At 54.5% G+C, this 16,788-nt stretch overlaps 1 protein-coding gene across 1 annotated transcript in view; it reads left to right on the top strand.

The window, feature by feature from the left end:
• MRPS6 (mitochondrial ribosomal protein S6) overlaps positions 1–16,033 on the top strand; it is a 56,381-nt gene extending 40,348 nt beyond the window's left edge. The window contains exons 2-3 of the mRNA XM_037040589.1: positions 2,736–2,875; positions 15,523–16,033. Coding sequence (XP_036896484.1) covers positions 2,736–2,875; positions 15,523–15,712 — 330 coding nt within the window. The 3' untranslated portion in view covers positions 15,713–16,033. The remainder of the gene's footprint in view (positions 1–2,735; positions 2,876–15,522) is intronic.
• The last annotated feature ends 755 nt before the right edge of the window (positions 16,034–16,788 follow it).

Here is a 16,788-nt window from a genome sequence, read left to right on the forward strand (position 1 = left end):
TGATTTGAAGTCGAGGTGAAGTGAGTCAGTGTGAGTCAGTGCGGCCCTACTACCGACGTCAAACACAATGTTTCAATATTGTCTTAAGTTACTCCCCCTTTTTGAGCAGAAGAAAATCTTTTCTTTCACAAGCCCTTACTTTGTACTATAAATGCTTGAGTGGGAATTTAAGCAAGACAAGAGGTATTGAGATTATGTTCCTTTTTAATAGCTCAAACTGAAGTCAAAATGTGTGATTTGGGTGGCGAATCAGGAGACTGGTAGTAATCAGTGAAAGTTGGGTCTTCAAAACACGCTCATCCTCTCATTTGGATGGACTGTTCACCCACCTCATCACGAGTTCATTGATGCAATACCAGGTGAGGAAATGGCGTTTTCAGTGAAGTGAACCACTACCCTGCTGTTAGTGACCGGCCTCTGCAGAGCTGCGGGAGCGCCCGAGTAATGTGGTGCAGGAAGAGTCACCGCTCGGAGCTGCGCACGGCCACAGGGGTGGTCGCCACAGGCAGGCGCTCCCCTGGCTGGTGTCCGCGTGAGGGACTCGGGCCCCTGTTTTTATTGGTTTCAGGGGGGTTGTTTTATCATAAGGTCGGTTAGATATGTAAGCAGTTTTCAGTAGGGCTTTTTCAACCCTAGTGGGCTACCGTGTGGAGGGAGAGCGACCGTTTTATTTCCAAGCCTTTCGCTAACATTGGGTGCGTCCATGGCGTGTTAGTAGTGTCCGTGAGCGAGACTGTTTACAGGGACCGTGGGCTTTCTCTGCTTCTGGGACACACATGTGCACGCGTTCGGTGTTCCTGCCTGGTCCCCGCGGGCCATCAGAAGGCAGCGTTTCCTTAGCTGACTCCTGCATGTCAGGACCTCGTTGCTCGCACCCCTTCACTTCTGTTCCTTTCTCACCAAGGTGTCCCCTGGCGTCCCCTCCCCCACTGACTTGCTTTGTGCTCCTTCCCTCGCCCGGGCCCCTCCATGCCCCCGGCCCCTCTGTGCGTCTGGTGCCTGGCGCTCCTCTCAGTCCCGGTGGCTCCCGGAGGCCCCGGTTCCAAGCCTGTAAACTTTCACGTTTCGGTCAAGATGACACACGTAACAATAAACCCTGGACCAGTTCCAGTGTAGAGCAGTCACCCTGTAAATCACAGCTGCCACCGTTGTCATTGTCATTGCATGTCACATTGTATCCTCTTGCCTGGTTCGTTTTCCCTTTAACAAATGAGCACGCTCACATTTTCTCTTCCCTAAAACACTTTGCTCACACTTCCTCGCCCCTCCAGTGCTGACACGTTCCCTTCACTGCCGTGTCCACCCTGCAGACCCGCGTCCAGCCTTCTGGCCCATCTTGCCGAGTCCCCAAGCCATGGCTTTCCCTCCCTGCCGTCCTCCGTCTGTCCCGGGGTGGCTCCCTCTGTGTCTATGACAAGGCAGGCCCGGCTTCCCTCGGATTCTTTGTGCCTTTCCTATTTGCTTCTCTGGCTTCACGCCCTCTTGTCAGCCCCCAAATGTGTGTGCTCCCCGATGTTCTGCTGACCTTTTCTTCCCACCCTACGCCCTCCTCAGTGATGTCCTGCTCTGGGGGTCTCAGAGAGCCTTCCCGCAGATGGCCACCGAGTGTGCAGTACAGCCCGCCTTGCTGGTGCACCGAGCCAAAGGCACACGTCCCTGTCTTCTGCCAGCTGCTTCAGGCTGTCCCAGCCACTGCACGCTGGGGCCCCTTCAGCCACACCACCCTTGTCCACGTCTCGCAGGAGCCCCTTCGACAGTTTTCTCTGGGTGTATCTGCAGAGAGCTGCCTGGAAAGAGATTTAGCAAGATGTGTCAAGGCTTTCTCTCTCGGTGGTGGGTTTTTCTGTTGTTTGGATTGTTTTTATAATGGGCATTTAGCATTTACGTACTTGTGCCCACCCTAGGATCTTCCTTCTCAGCAGCGCTCGTCCTGAGCCCCTGCAGTGGGACTCCTGACCATCCCGTTTCATTCCTGCCTCTTGCCCTGGCTCCTTCACTTGGTGCCCAGTCTTTGCTCTGGGAACCTCCTGTGGTCGTTCTCAGGGCTTCTCTCAAGCAAGCCTTCATCAGAGACACCCCTCTCCGCTGAACGTGCCTTCTCCTTCCACTCCTCTCCGGTCCCTCTGTCCCTTTCTGTGCTCTGCCCTCTCCTCTGGTCGTCTTCCTGGTGTTTTGTATTAACCCCTTTGTTAGGTTGTGAGCTCCACAGGGCAGAGACTGGGTCTTACTCGTCCTTTCCCACCTGTGGTTACAGTCTCCTGCCTTTTCTTGGGGAGTGACCGCTTTTCCCACCAGCTGGGGTTCTGCGGGGGTGGCCAGCATCCTGCCGAGAGGGTGCTCCTTCTCTGGAGTTTGTCCCGAGGCACGGGATGCAAGGACTGACAGTGACCGGCGCCATCCCTCCCGCCACGGTGCTGTGAAGAAGCCGCCCGTTAGTTCCCGCCTCCCAGACCCCTGGAGCTGCTCTGGTCCCGCACTCTCCGAGGCCGATTCTTCAGATTTTCCTTCGCACCTGTGAGCTATTGCACATCTTCACAACTGTCAGTCTCTCTCTCTGTCTCTCCCTCCCTTCCTCTCTCCCTTTTTTAAAAATGTAAGATAGCCAGAAATAGTTTCTGTTGCTCTACCCAGAGTTTTCTAACGGTAGAGCTCTTGTGACCAGACTTAATCATTCTAGTTCTTACACTGATCTGACGTGTTTTCTTCTTCTTTTTAAAAACAACAAAACCAACCAGCCAGAGACCGCCGCTGCTCTGAGACGGACGCTCGGAGCCCTGATGGACAGAGGGGCGATAGTGAGGACCTTGGAAAACCTGGGTGAACGCGCGCTTCCTTACCGGATGTCCACCCACAGCCAGCGGCACAGCAGAGGCGGGTAAGCTCCGTGGCGCGCCGCTGAGGACGCCTTTGCGCAGCTCCGTGAAGAGTGCTCGTTAATGAGTCCGTCTGGGAGACCGTCACAGCTCCACAGCCAGGGTCCCGCCGGGGGGTGGGGGTGCCCGGGGCTGGGTCAGGTGATGGGGGGCTTCAGAGGCGGGAGGCGGTGGGCAGTCCCGGCCCTGGGGGTGGGGTCCGTGCCAGGGGCGACGGTGTTAGGGGCCTTTGGTTGTGGGGAGCTTCTTCCCGTGACCCTCAGTGTGGTTTTTCAGGCACTTCTTTAACTTTGGCCTTGAAACCACCACGGTGAGCAGAGCGTGGTTCACAGACTCAGCGCACTCTGTGCAGGTGTGTAGGTTGTAGATAACAAGCAAAATGTATAATGAGAACCTAATCCAGCCTGATCCACCTTCCTTAAAAAAAAGATTTTATTTATTTGTTTTTAGAGAAAGGGGAAGGGAGGGAGAGAGAGAGGGGGAGAAACATCAATGTGTGGTTGCCTCATGTGTGCCTCCTACTGGGCACCTGGCACACAACCCAGGCATGTATCCTGACTGGGAATCGAACCAGCGACCCTTCGGTTTTCAGAGTGGCGCTCAGGCCACTGAACTATACCAGCCAGGGACAGCCTAATCCACCTTTATCTACTCAACCAGTCACAGTTTTTTGTGATGGAATTCTTTCTCATAGTATGCAGTGATTTCCTCAAATCATCCTTAATAGAAATTCCGTGAGACCAGTTTGTCGAGTTGGCATGAAGCTTCTTGAAGCCCTGGTGCTGTCTTTTCTCTGCGCCTGGTTTCCGGTTTGGGGGGAGACTCTCCTCTTGTTCGGTTTCTGGGGAGTGGGAGGCGGGCTCTGTGGTTTTGGTGGTGGACAGGGCCCAGGAGGAGAACTCTCTGTGGTGACGGTGTGTCCTTGAGCTTGTCATGAAGCTTCTTTGGTTTCTGGGTCCTGGGACACTGACCTCGGGTGGTGACAGTCCCTCCCACGTTGGTGCGGGGACCCCAGGAAATATGCTCTGGAGAGATGCTTTGTGACCCTCTGGGTGTTGCATCCAGGCATGTGGAACCTGTGGTCCTGCGCAGTGCGGTCCTGTGACGGGCCGGGTAGAGGCTCCCCCCAAGACGGGGCCCACACTTCTCTTCCTATGGCCTCGCCTGGTTCCGTGCCAAGTGTTCTGCTCCCCAGAACACCTCTGAGGAGAGTGCCTCAGCGTTGCTAGGCAACACAAAACACATAGCGTCTGTTTCTCTTCCAGAGTCACAGTAACAGCAAGGGATAGAGGTTGTATGTATAACATTTTTTTTATAAAACTTAACCACAAAGGGGTTTGGCCTTAACAGCAAGGCTATGAACCCTTTTGCCTCTGTGTTTAAAGAGGTGTGCCTGCATTTGGTCAGGAACAGGCGGCCAGGGGCCCTGATGGAGAGCATGGGGGCAGTAGTGGGGGTGGAGGGGTTGGTCTTCTGGCCGCCGCATGCTCTCAGGGCTGCGCCTGCCTGCGCCGAGCGTGGGTGTGACCAGCGCTCCCCACACCCTCTTACTCACTGGGCCTGGGTGCCGGGGCCTGCTGCTGCTGCTGCTGCTCTCTGCGGACCTTACACTGAGACCCTCTGCACTAACAAGTTTAGTCTTCAGGCCTCTGTGGACGAGCAGTATAGTGATCTTCTGTGGGCAGGACAGATTCAGATTCTGGAAAGTTACCCGGAGCTGGGCCAGAACGAAGCCCATACTCCCGGGGCCTGACAGGGTGCGTGTGTGTGTCCCATGAGCTCTGGGCCGCCGTTGGTAGCTCATCTGTATGTAAGGGGGTGTTTCTGCCCCTCTGTTCTCTTGGATGCCCCAGCAAAGGAGAAGCAACACTCTTAAAGCGTGCGTGCGTGTGTGTTGCACATAGACACAGGGACAGTGCTGGCCCCCATTGGGGAGCTTCCCATTTTCAGCTTGTTTTTCTGGGCTGAATCAGTGTCAGCTGTTTATTTGGTTTGTAAGGTAACGTTTTCCAAAGTGTGGTCTGTGCCACGCTAGCCACACACGTGTGCCCCACTGAAAACTGCGGCATCTCTGTGGCCGGTTACATGCAGGGTCGCTGTCCCAGGCCACAGGAGGTGCACGCAGTCGGTCACTGTGATGGGCCCTGGTCTGCGTCCTGAGGCTGGGCTGGGAGAGCCGGTGAGTGGCTGGCTCCCCGAGCCCCGGTGGACTCCCTCCGAGGACTCGCCTTGCGTGGTGCTGCTGCTGGTGCCGTACGTCTGCCGCTTTCACACTTTATGGGGAGAGTGGTGTGGCCTAGTGCTGCTCCTGCGTCTCAGGGCAGTTCTCGTGCTTGCTGCGGTTGCTGATCTCAAGGAGTTTCAAGTGAGTCAGGGACCTGACTGGGTAGCTCAGTTGGTTCAGACGTCATCCTGATGTGCCAAGCTTGCAGGTTCAATCCCTGGTCAGGGCACATACAAGAGTCAACCAATGAACGCGTCAGTGAGTGAAACAACAGATCAATGTCTCTCTCTTTCTCCTTTGCCCCCTCTTTCCCTCCCTTCCTCTCTCTGTCTGTAAAATCAATATATAAAAATTTAAAAAAGAAAAGGGCAAGGGCCCAGCACAGTAGGGGGCCACCTGGCCCAGGCCCACAGCCAGGCTTTTCTGTTGCAGCCATGTCCTGTCTTGTTGGGTGGTTGTCTCTGCCCTTCTCCCACCCGCTCCCCAGCTCCCCAGAAGCACCTCTGCTACACACGCCACAGCGGCCTGGGAGGAAGGCGCGGGGAGGAAAGCACGGAGGTAGGGGAGCTCCTACTACTTCAGGGGCGGTACACTGGGAGTGGTACCTAGTGTTTATTACTACATCAGGTCTGTGTATGTAGCTTATGCAAAAAAAAAAAAAGTCGTTTTAGTGCAAATCTTAATTTGGTCAGTCCCCACTTCAGAAATGGGTGACATTGAAGACATTTGTAAGTTTGTTGTTTGTACCTGGGTACCAATTTTGTCTTTGGAACAACTTAACATGGTGGTCAAGTTCTCAGGCAGATCCACAGAGACTTACTCAGCTCCATCTCGGGGGGTGGAAGAGTTGGTTGGAGCATTGTCCTGTGCACCAAAAGGTTGCGAGTTCGATTTCCAGTCAGGGCGGGTGCCTAGGTTGCAGGTTTGATCCCTGGTCAGGGCACATACAGGAGGTAGCTCATCGATGTGTTTTCTCTCTCTCACCCCTCCCCGCACTGAAATCAGTAAATAAATCCTCGGGTGGGGACTTGAAAAAGGCGCTGCTCTGTCCTGCAGCTGGCAGCCGGGTGGAGCCTGGGCCAGGTCACCTTTATCAGGGCAGGGTGGTATTTCAGACTGCTGTCACCAGTCAAGACTGTTTGCCAGGAGAAGTCACTTGCCATGTCAGCTGTCCCCCAGGTGCTGTGACTTTTAGGAGCACAGATGTTGACCAGGTGCCCCTGTTGCCGTTTGGACCGGGCTGGGGTGCTGAGGACGCCTGAGTCTCTCGGACCAGCGTTGCAATGGAGGCTTCGGCCCTGCCCCCACCTGCTGTCGCCGGGCAGCGCCTGGAGAGCACTGGAGCAGGGCTTGGAGCCGCGGGTTCTTCTAGGGACTGGGGTTCCTTCTCAGCCCTGCATTTGCCGTGGTCTCTGGCAGGACCCCTGGGTTTTCTGGCCTTCGCACCTTCCCATGCTCCCCGGACAACTTCCTTAGTCTGCCGAAAGGGCGAGGTGTGGCGGAGCGTTCTCTCTGCACTCCTCAGAGTGTACGAGGGGCGGTGCGGCAGGTGCGGAAGGGCCAGATGCCCACCCAGACCCTGCTGGGCCCCAGAGGCAGTCACCCTGCCAGAAGCCCCTCAGTGTGGGACCTGGGCTGCAAGTGCTGGTTCGGGGCCCTCTTTCCGCTGCATGTGGCTGGACTGGGGCTGCGTGTTGCCCGAGCAGGGGCGGGGGCCAGAGAGTCAGGGCCCATGCATGTGTGTGAGCGGACACTCCAGGTTGGCTGCAGCTGTGTCTCCAGGTCCGGTCTGACTGCAGTGAGACAGGGCTGCCTCCCCAGTGCTGAAGTGTGAGTAGGTGCGAATAGTGAAGACCTGCTGGCCGAGTCTCAGACTCCCTTCTATTGACGGGTGTACAGAAGGGTGGAAATAACTGGGTCTGTGGTGCACCAGCGGAATTTTACTGACTCGCTCCCGAATAAGTCTGCATCTTACTCTGAGAGAGCTGGCACCCTCGCTGGGGGGGTTGATTCTCTTCTGTAGTTTTCCTGTGGGCGAGCGCGCCCGCCTTCCCGCACATGCCTGCCGGCGTGAAGGCCAGCGGGCCGGCGCCCGGCCCCGCTCTGCGTGTAGGACTCCACAGTGGGCTTTCGGGGCAGGGCTGCGGTGGCCACGGCGGCGCCTCTGCAGTGGCGGTGCCCCACGGTTTGTGAGGATTCTGAGCCAGGTTCAGTGACTGTTCACACGTGTGAGTCCTGGCAGGCGTCCAGAGAAACGGAGTTCTTGCACACAGAGGGCCGTGGTGGGGGGTCATCCACAGCCCCCGAGAAGCCTAGAGCCAGCCCAGGGCACCCACGTGGGTCTGTTTGCCATCTTCCAAAAGGCTCCCAGACGCTTTGGCCTCCAGCCCCTCCCCTCCCCCACACACCCCACCCACTGAGCACTGAGCGCTCGCTCGCTGGAAATTTCCACTTGTCTGCTGGGGGCAGGGGAGGCTGTGAGCGAGAGTGTGAGACCGTGACAGACAGAGAATATAGCTCAAATCCAGGCAAGCGCTTTCTCTGGGAAACTTGTAAATATGGGGTTGAGGCAAGTGGAATAAAAACCAAGTACAGCCTTTACATTTGGGGGCACTGCAGGAAGACATGTTTCCCCCCTCAGTGCTGAGGGGCTGGCAGTCCTGGGCGGTCTGTGTAGCTTGTGTCTGACCGAGGGGTTGAGCCACGGGCTGCCCCCGCTGGGGTGGAGGTTCACAACGTGCACGCAGTCAGCCCAGGGAGGCCATTTCTCTGGGTCCTTTAGGTCACTGGGTGGTTTCATCCGAGGTGGTGGAGGGTGTGGTGGTTGGTGCATCTAAGAAATGCGATTGTGGGTTAAGCTCTGGTTTCGGAGACCGAATGGGCACGTTTCAGCTGTGAAATGATTCGCTGTTCATCCAGCTTGGGAGCACGGAATCTGTGATGAGACACGCGTCACCATGCTGAACCTTTGCTGTCCTTTCTCCCCTTCCTGGGTCAGTCAGCTCCTCACCTCCACTGCTGCAGAGCTGGTGCTGTCTGAAGGTCAAGTGCTGCTCCGTAGAAAAGGAGGAGCTTGGTTGTGGCGCTGACGACCGGGTGGAGGGGTTGCTGAGGGAGAACCACGCAGGGGAGACACAACTTGAAGGGGCTCCTCCCTTTTCTCGGGGTGGGGACGGGGCAGAGGCCTTGTACTCCTGCAAGCAGCTCGTCTGAATTTCAGAACAGGTTCTCCATGGCAACCTTCAGTAGCATGGAGGGAGGGGTGCGGGGGGAGTGTCAAGGTCACTTTGTCCACCTGGCTCCTGTTACCGCAGGTCTGCTAGGGCTTTGCTGTCGTGGGGGAGGCCCTTTTAGGAGTCTGAAGCTGTGAGACCTGCAGCTGGGAGGTGCGGTTTCCTTGGCCTCACTCCCTTCACGTGTGAAGATGGAGGTCCAGGGCTGCGCTCGGTGCCCTCCTGTCTATGGAAAGTCTCGTGGTCGCCCCCCAGGTCATCTGTCATTAGGAGAGCCCAGCAGTTGGGTGCTGGCTGCCCGTGACCCCCGCGTCACTGCCACCTGCTGTGGAGGTGGGAGACCTGGCAGGGAGTGGGGCCCAGGTTTCTGCTCACACAATGCCCTGGGAGTCCTTCCCCAGCTGCTAGACTGTGCCCAGAGGTCAAGGCCATATGTGCTTCTGTCTGCTTGGCCTCCAGCTGGGGTTTGCCCACGTGAGTGTTAACTGACCGGTGCAGTTTTCCCAAGATGAAGAGGTGAGAACAAAGCGTGTGCAGTGGCAGCAGCCGGGCTCGGTCATAGTCATCCTGTGTGGGGTAGCCACATGGACCCCTGACCTTGCGCTTGGCCCTCTGAGGCAGACGGGTTTCTGCAGGGCTCTGCTTGCTCCTCCCGTGGTGGGAGAGGCCACTGGTTTCCTGGGAGGGGGAGGTAAGAAGTTCAGCTGGCAGCTGGGAGTGTGCCTGCAGGAGGCTCTGTGTCTCCGAGCCGCTTCTCCCCTCTCTGTGCGGTGGGGTCGCCCTTCTGTGGAAATTTCCGTCGCGTAATAAGGGCATGGCAGTGAAAGCTGTCTCTGCTTGTGTGAGCCCCAGGCACAGATCAGCGGGTGATAAGCATGAGAGGCCTGTGGCAGCTGTGGTGTGGGCACAAACTCGTGGGCCCAGCCTCGTTCGCACTTTGGCCGGAGCCCTGTTTGGGCTTGGCTGCCAGGGAGGGTCCTGGCTGGTGGGAGAGACAGAGGTTAGAGGGAGTAAACCAAACAAGAGGGTTTCCAAGGCCTTCTTCCAGGACTTCTCTCTACTCCTGAGAAACTTTCCAAGTGCTGTCTGCTAGGTAGCAGGAGCTGTGGGTGACAGCTGGGCCCTGTGGGCTGGGGCCGGCCTCTCATGCTGTGACCTGGCGCCGGTCAGTTCCCTCCTGCACAGCGTGGGGCGGTGGGAGGTTTTACCTGCAGGGTACTCTGTGGTGCAGAGATCCTGTGACCCATCGGCCCCACCGCTGTCTGCGGTCTCCTTTGTTTGGGAGTCAGGGCACCCAGTCTGTTGGAATCCTGGCTGTGTCCACTTAGTAGCTGAGTGACCTTGAGCTGAGGACTTAACCTTCATACAACCCCACAGAGGCCGGGAGCAGGAGGGGAGAGGTTGAGAAAGCTGCTAGAGCCCTGGGTGTTGCCTGGGAGAGGGACCCACACCAGCCGGATAATCTCTCTCCTGTCCTGAATGATTGCAGAGTTGGCTTTCACTTCCCATCAGCCTCTGCTTTGGGCTGTTGAAAAGGCGTAAAGGCACTTTGAAAGAAAGTTTTGTGTAGACACTTCCCATTTAACTTCTTAAATAAGAGGTTTCTGGTATATTTGGCTTCTCGTTTTCACCCTTGGGTATCATTTCTCTCCCTGTCGCAGAACGGCATTCAGAGGCTTGGGTGCATTTCTTGGAGTGACAGGGTGCGGCCAGGGTATGGAGAACGCTGTTCAGGAAGGCCGAGAGTTGGTTTGTGGGCTGCTGGGCTGGTGGTTGGCAACCGCAAACACACGTTCTCTTAGAAACACGTCTGTACCTGAGGCACGCCTACAGAAACCGCCTTGGGGCAGTTGGACGGAAACCGGGATGAAACAGTGCCTGCTGGCCCCACACAGGGTGCTGGGGAAGCCGGAATCCTGGACCGTAAGGAAGGGCGGGCTGAACTGGGCTGAACGCGCGAGAGAAGGAGCCGCCTGTGGACTTTCTTCGGGGGAGGTGACCGGGAGCACTTAGAGCTGGCTGTGGTGACAGCCGGGTTACAGAGTGTCCAGAGCGCATCACGCCCTTGCTAAACACTGCCCTCCACAGCCCCGGTGTCACGCAGGCTATTTCCACCGCCTTGGACTGCCAGCCCGGGCCTCTGTCGTCGCCCAGAGGCAGGCGGCCCTCCAGGGTAGGCCACAGGCAAGGAGCGAGCGGTAGGAGCTTGAAGGGGATGCGTGTGCATTCGAGGAACAACTGCCTGCCGTGGGAGTAAGTGTAGCGGGAGGGCTGGCAGGCAGCAGACGAAGCCATGACTTGTCCGTGGCCGTCGGAAAGTCATTGGATGAAACTAAGTGAAGGGACACATGGACGAAGTAGAGAGAGAGATGCTGGGGGCCGTGTTGAGGACGTCCCCCGCCTGCAGCCCGGGCGCCCTTGCTGTGCGGGGGTTGGAGGAGTGGGCAGTGGGTTGAGTGGGCATGTTTGACAAGGAGGAGGTCCTTGGGGGTTGGTCACACTCACCTTCCAGGTCTGTTGCAGAGCCCAGCTCCAGGCAAGTGTGTGTGGGCCAGTGGGCATGAGGTGTGGAGCAGAGTGAGCGAGCGGGGTTCGCCCCGGGGACGTGGGTGGGCTGGCGTCTGGTTCCCAGAGCGCTCTCACGTGGTGGTCTCTGCAGTGCACTGCGTGCGTGTCACCGCTCCCAGAAGTGGGAGCCGAGGCGTTGGCACGACCTGGGTGTGCTTCTCAAGGATCCGGGTCGTCCTCAGCTGTGGTTGCTCCTGTCACCACCGTGCCACCTCAGGTCCTCGACACGCCCTGTCCATCCCACTTCCCCACACCCCTTTCTGATGGTTCCAGAGGGCACTCGTGCAGTTTCGTAAGGTTGGACGTGTGTGCCCATGGGACCACTCAGTCACACAACTGAAGAACTGGTCACCCTCAGAGTTCCCTCCTGTCTCCTCCGTGCCCCTGTCCCCAGCCTCCAGCAGCCACCCATCCGCTTTCTTCCACTCGGACCCGTCTGTGTGTTCTAGAACCCGACTTCCCTCTGACCCTAGTTTCTCTCACCCAGTCAAACTGTTACGAGAGTCATCATTAGTGTTTATCAGGAGTTTCTTTGCATTTCTGAGGAGTGTGCCGTTCGTGGGGTAGCAGTTTCTGCGCTGATAGGTGTTTACATTGCTTCCAGTTTGGGGTTATTAGACGCAAAGCCACTATGAACATTGCCACGCAGGTTGTTGTTCGGACACAGGCGCGGCTTTTCCTGGGTAAATACCTCAGAATGGAACAGCTTGATCAGTGGCTGGCTGTACGTTCCCACCGGCAGTGTGAGCCGTGCCGGCTCTCACCATCCTCATCCACGTGCAGTGTCGGCCGTCCGGTTGGCTTTGACCGCGATAACAGGCGACTCTTTGTGGTTTGACTTTTGCTTCTCCCATGACAGATGGTACGAAACAGCTTTTCTCGTACTTCTTCACCATTGTGTATCTCGAGTGAAATGCTTGTGCAATTTCACACCCATTTACAAAGATTTTCTAAATTCAAACATTTAAAGTTCTTTATATTCTAGAAACAAGTCCTTTACCGGGCATGCAATTACAGATCCAAGTCCATGGCTTGTCTTTTTATTATCTTCGTAGTGTCCTTCAAAAAGCAGCTTTTAATTCGAGTGACGTTTAACTTACCATGTGTTTTTCTTTTATGGGTTTGACTTCGGTGTTGTGTCTAAGGAATCCGCTTTAACCAAGGCCACAAAGAGTTGTACTTGTGTTTCTGCTGGTTGTATAGCTTTGTGTTTTATGTGTAGACCTGTGTTCCATTCCGAGTTAACTCGTATGTGTGGTATTAAGTGCGGGTCAACGTTTATTTTTGCACGTGGATATTGAGTAGCTGCAGCACCGTCCCTTGAAAGGACCACCCTTCCCCACCGCAGCTCCTCCGCACCATGTCTGCCGTCCCCGCCGTCTCTGCACACTCGTGCCTGGCTCTGCCAACGAGCACTCCGCTCTGCCGCTCGGTGCGTCTCTCTGTGGGCTCCGTGCTGCCCGGTTGTCCAAGCTTCATGGTAAGTCCTGAAATTGGGCAGTGGTAGTTTTTTGGCTACATTCTTTAGTATTTTGGCTCTTGTAGGTTCTTTGAATTTTCGTCTGAACTCCAGAATCAGTTTGTCAATTTCTGACAAAGTCTGCTGTGCTTTTGGTTGCAGTGTTTTTTTGAATGCACAGATCAACTTGGAAGAATCGACATGGAAATGAACCTGGTTTTCCTGCTCATGGGCAAGGCTCAGCTCTCCGTTGGTGTCAGTTTTCTTTCACGTCTGTCAGAGCCGTTCGCGGTTTCTAGTGGCGGGTCTTGCGCACCTCTCTTCACGTTGGTGCCTGGGTTTCGTCGTTCGTTTCAAGGTGTGGTTATTTGTTGCTCGTATGTAGAAATGCAGTTGATTTTTTTGGTGTATTAATCTTGTAGGTAATAATCTTACTCAGCTCACCAGGTCTAATATCTTTTTATGCATTTCTTCCGTTTTTTAAATACACCCAGTCATGACATCTGCAAAGAAAGACAGTTTTGCATCTTCTTTATGTCTTTTTTTCTGACCTTAGCGCCCTGGCAAGAACCTTCAGGAAAATGATGGAGCAGTGCAAGCAGCCGCCCTTGCCTGTCCCCAGTCTCAGCAGGAAAGCGCTCAGAGCCTCGCCAGCCAGCGTGCTGTCCGCGGCGCGGTTTTCGGTGATGCTCCGTGTGAGGCTGGCGATCTCGGGAGCGGGTGCGGATTTCGTTAATGCTCCTCTTCTGTGTCTGTCGAAGGATTACATGGCTTTTCTTTTTAGTTTGTTAATGTGGTGATTGACATTGGTGTTCTAATGTCAGACCAGTCTTCTGTCTTGGGCTAAACCCTGCTTGGTGTGATGCGTTGTCCCTTCTGTGTGTCATAGGAGTCGGTCTGCTCTGATTCTGTTTAGGACTTTGTCGTTATGTTCCTGAGGGGTGTTGGTCTCCCTGCACCCCTCTTTTCTTGTCTGGTCCTGGCCCCAAGCTGGTTGGCCCCACTGGACAAGTTAAGAAGTTTTCCTATTTTCTGGGCCAGTTTGTCTCAGAATTGGTGTTTTTTCCTTAACCCTTTGGTAGGATTCACCAGTGAAGCCATTTGGGTCTATAGTTTTCTTTGTGGGAAGGTTTTTAACTACAAATTTAATTTCTGTTCTAGGTATAGGGCTGTTTAGGCTTTTCTCCTTGAGTGAATTTTGATAGTTTTTCTTTTTCAAGGAATTTCAGCCAAGTTGTCAAATTTATTGTAAAAATTATTTATGATATTTCTTTACCATCCTTTTAAGATCTGTAAAACTTACACTCATTTCACCTCTTATTCCTAAATATTGGTGACTTGTTTTTTCCCTTTTTTGCTGACCAGTCTGATCAGAGTTGTATCCATCTTATTGATCCTCACAATGAATGAGTGTTGAGTTTCATGGATGTTCTTATATTTCTGTTTCCTTGTTCAGGGATTTCTGTTCTAATCTAGGCTATTTTCTTTCCTTTCCTTCTTTTTTGTCCTACTTTGCATTGATTTGCTTTTCTTTTTCCAGTTTCTCAGGTGTGACCTGAGATCACTCAGGGGTGGACCGACCCCCTTGTGTCCTTACGTTGCGTTGGGGCTGTGACCTCCAGCCGCGCGCTGTCCCAGTGGTGCCCCCAGTCTGATGTGCTCTGTTGTCAGTTTGAGTGCTTCCTAATCTCCCTTTTGGTTTCTCCTGTGACCCGTCGGTTCTGTAGACATGTGTTTGGTTCTCAGGTATCTGGGGATTTTCCCAGCGGTTTTCTGTGTGACTCAACTCCCCGTAGATTTACTGAGATTCTTTTGTGTTAGTGTCAGCCCCGTGAGGATGCTGAACCTCTTCTCTCACCCGAGACTCCAGGACCTTCTCTCCCCCCCCCGCCCGCCCCCCCCTTGGTGTACAATGCGGAAGGTCAGGGAGACGAGGCCCCCACCGCCACCACCCTGCTGGGGAAGGCGCAGGTGGACTGCGTGACTGCAGGCTCGTGCCCCGACTGGGAATTGGACCAGTGACCTTTCTCTTTTCGGGACGACACCCAACCCCCTGAGCCATACCTGTCAGGGTCATTTTATATTTTTGATGTCACATTTTACATCTTTCATCTAGTGTATCCCTTAACAAGTTATAATCATAATGTTTGCTGCTTTCGTCTTTAACCTTCTACTAGCTTTATAAGTAATGAGTCCATTAGCTTTACTATATATTCCACCTTTCCAGTGAGATTTATTGTTTAATGCTTTCTTGTTACTGATTCAATGCCCCTTCTATACAGCCTAAAGAAGTCCCTTTCTCGTAAGGCTGGTTGAGTGGGATGAACTCCTTCAGCTTTTGCTTCCCTGGAAAACCGTTTCTTCTTCGACCCTGAGTGATGGCTTTGCCATCGAATATCCTCGGTTGGCAGTGTTTTCCTTTCGGCACTCGGCCTCCGTCGCGCCTCGCCCTCCCGGCCCGCAGTTTCTGCCGAGAAACCTGCCAGTGATGGTCTGACGGGAGTTCCCCTGTATGCTGTCAGTGTTTTCTTCTTGTCTTTAACTTGCGACATTTTAATTACAGTGTGTCTTGGTGTGGGTCTCTCTGGGTTCTTCTCATGTGGAATTCCTGGGCTTCTGAATCTGGATGTTTGCTTCTGCCCTTAGGGCACGGGAATAATTTTTCAAGTCATTTTCCTTGTCAGTTTTGAGTGTGCAGGGAGTCGTAGGCAAGTCCCAGCCTTTCTTAATTCTTCCTTTGTTTGCAAAATGTAGCTGATGGTCTTAACTGTGCCTCTGTGGTGCATTGTTATTTGTAAAATCGTCTGGAAAATTGGAAGACCACCTAATAGACATTTTCACACACAAAACATTAGCTAGTGGTTTGTTGAAAGGTTCAGTCTTGGTGAACGGCGAACTCTGTCTCTGCACCCGCACTCGAACCACATTTTGTGGTGTTTCCTGCTGCACGCAGCGTCACACAGTGTCTTTGCCGACCTGCGTGCGTCCGGATTCAGGTTTTCACTGCAGGCCCGTGGGGACGGGGCTGGGTGGGCCGCTGCACCTCCGTTTGGCTGGGCAGCTGGGCAGCTGTGTCTGGGAGGAGTGGGGTGAAGGCATCGACCAGAAGAGGGGCAGTGTTATGTTTCAGAATGTAGGAATTCACGAATTTTTCTTTTATTGCAGGTATTTCTTGGTGGATTTCTATGCACCAACAGCGAGCGTGGAGAGCATAATGGATCACTTGTCTCGAGACATTGATGTGATTAGACCTACCATCGTAAAGCACCCTCTGACCCAGGAAGTAAAGGAGTGTGAAGGGATCGTCCCGGTCCCACTGGAAGAAAAGCTGTATTCCACGAAGAAGAGGAAATGAGAGGACTCTCCAGATTTGGCCTTGTGTTTGGTTCACTCGCTTTGGAGCATCGTGGGCTGATTATTTGCAAGCTCGGCCTTTGCATTAAGTGGGTCAGGGCGCCGCATGGGCCCCTTTGCTGTGGGAGGCGGGGGGTGACCGACTGGAGCCACCTTGTAACCACGAGGTTCCTGCTTAGTTAAGTTAGTGTTTTTGTCTGAGATCTCCCTGCCCTGCGACACTCACATCATTTTAAACAATAAAACATAAAAGTGTCTTGGATCGTAAACTAGTCATTCAGGCCATGTAACTTGGTGGAATAAAATATCACTGTAAAACCATGCTGTATTGTATGAGTAACTTTTGATCAGAGTAATAAACGTGACTTTTAAAAACCTGGGGAGGTGCTTGGGCTTTCCCTGCCCCGATGCAGGGCCCCACCCCCAGCCCCGCAGCCCCAGTCACCCCGAATGCGGGGGTTTGGGCGCTGGGCTGCGTGTCCTGGAGACCAGCCCGAGGACAGAGACCCAGAGGGGCCGGGAGGAGGTGCCCCCGCTGACCGGGCGTGCTGTACAGTCAGCACCTTTCCTCTTGCCGCTGGCGTGTCACGGTGGGTGTGGAGGGGCACGTGTGTCCCGTGCAGGCGTGCTCTGGGGCGTGAGCGTCTGCCACCTCCCTGGGCTCGAGGCCTGGGCGGGCCTCTCGGAGCACCTGCCACCTTTGAGCTCTGCTGCCAGCTGCGTCCTCCCCGTGAGGCCGCGCCAGCCGCTCCAGAGCGGGCGCTGCCCGGAGCGCCCACCAGCAGCGGCACCTGTGGCTGAGCTCTTCGTTTGGGAGGACTTGCAGGAAGAAAAAGCTCTTTACAAATGTTTTTGAGGCTGAGAACGAACTAGTCTTCGCTTGAAATGGATGCAGGTAGGGTCTCCATACGTAGCAAATAGAAATGCCGGGTGCCCGGTTAAATTTCGTATAAACAACGAATCACCTTTTCCCATAAGCATCCTCCAAATATTGCGTGAAACATGATTATAGCAAAAAACCCAGATGTGTTGTTTGAAATTCAAGTTTACCGGGTGGCCTGCGTTTTATGTGGCAAC

This window comes from Sturnira hondurensis, unplaced genomic scaffold (assembly GCF_014824575.4).
Source record: "Sturnira hondurensis isolate 20B ecotype Veracruz unplaced genomic scaffold, ASM1482457v3 Scaffold0002640, whole genome shotgun sequence".
Lineage (NCBI taxonomy): Eukaryota > Metazoa > Chordata > Mammalia > Chiroptera > Phyllostomidae > Sturnira > Sturnira hondurensis.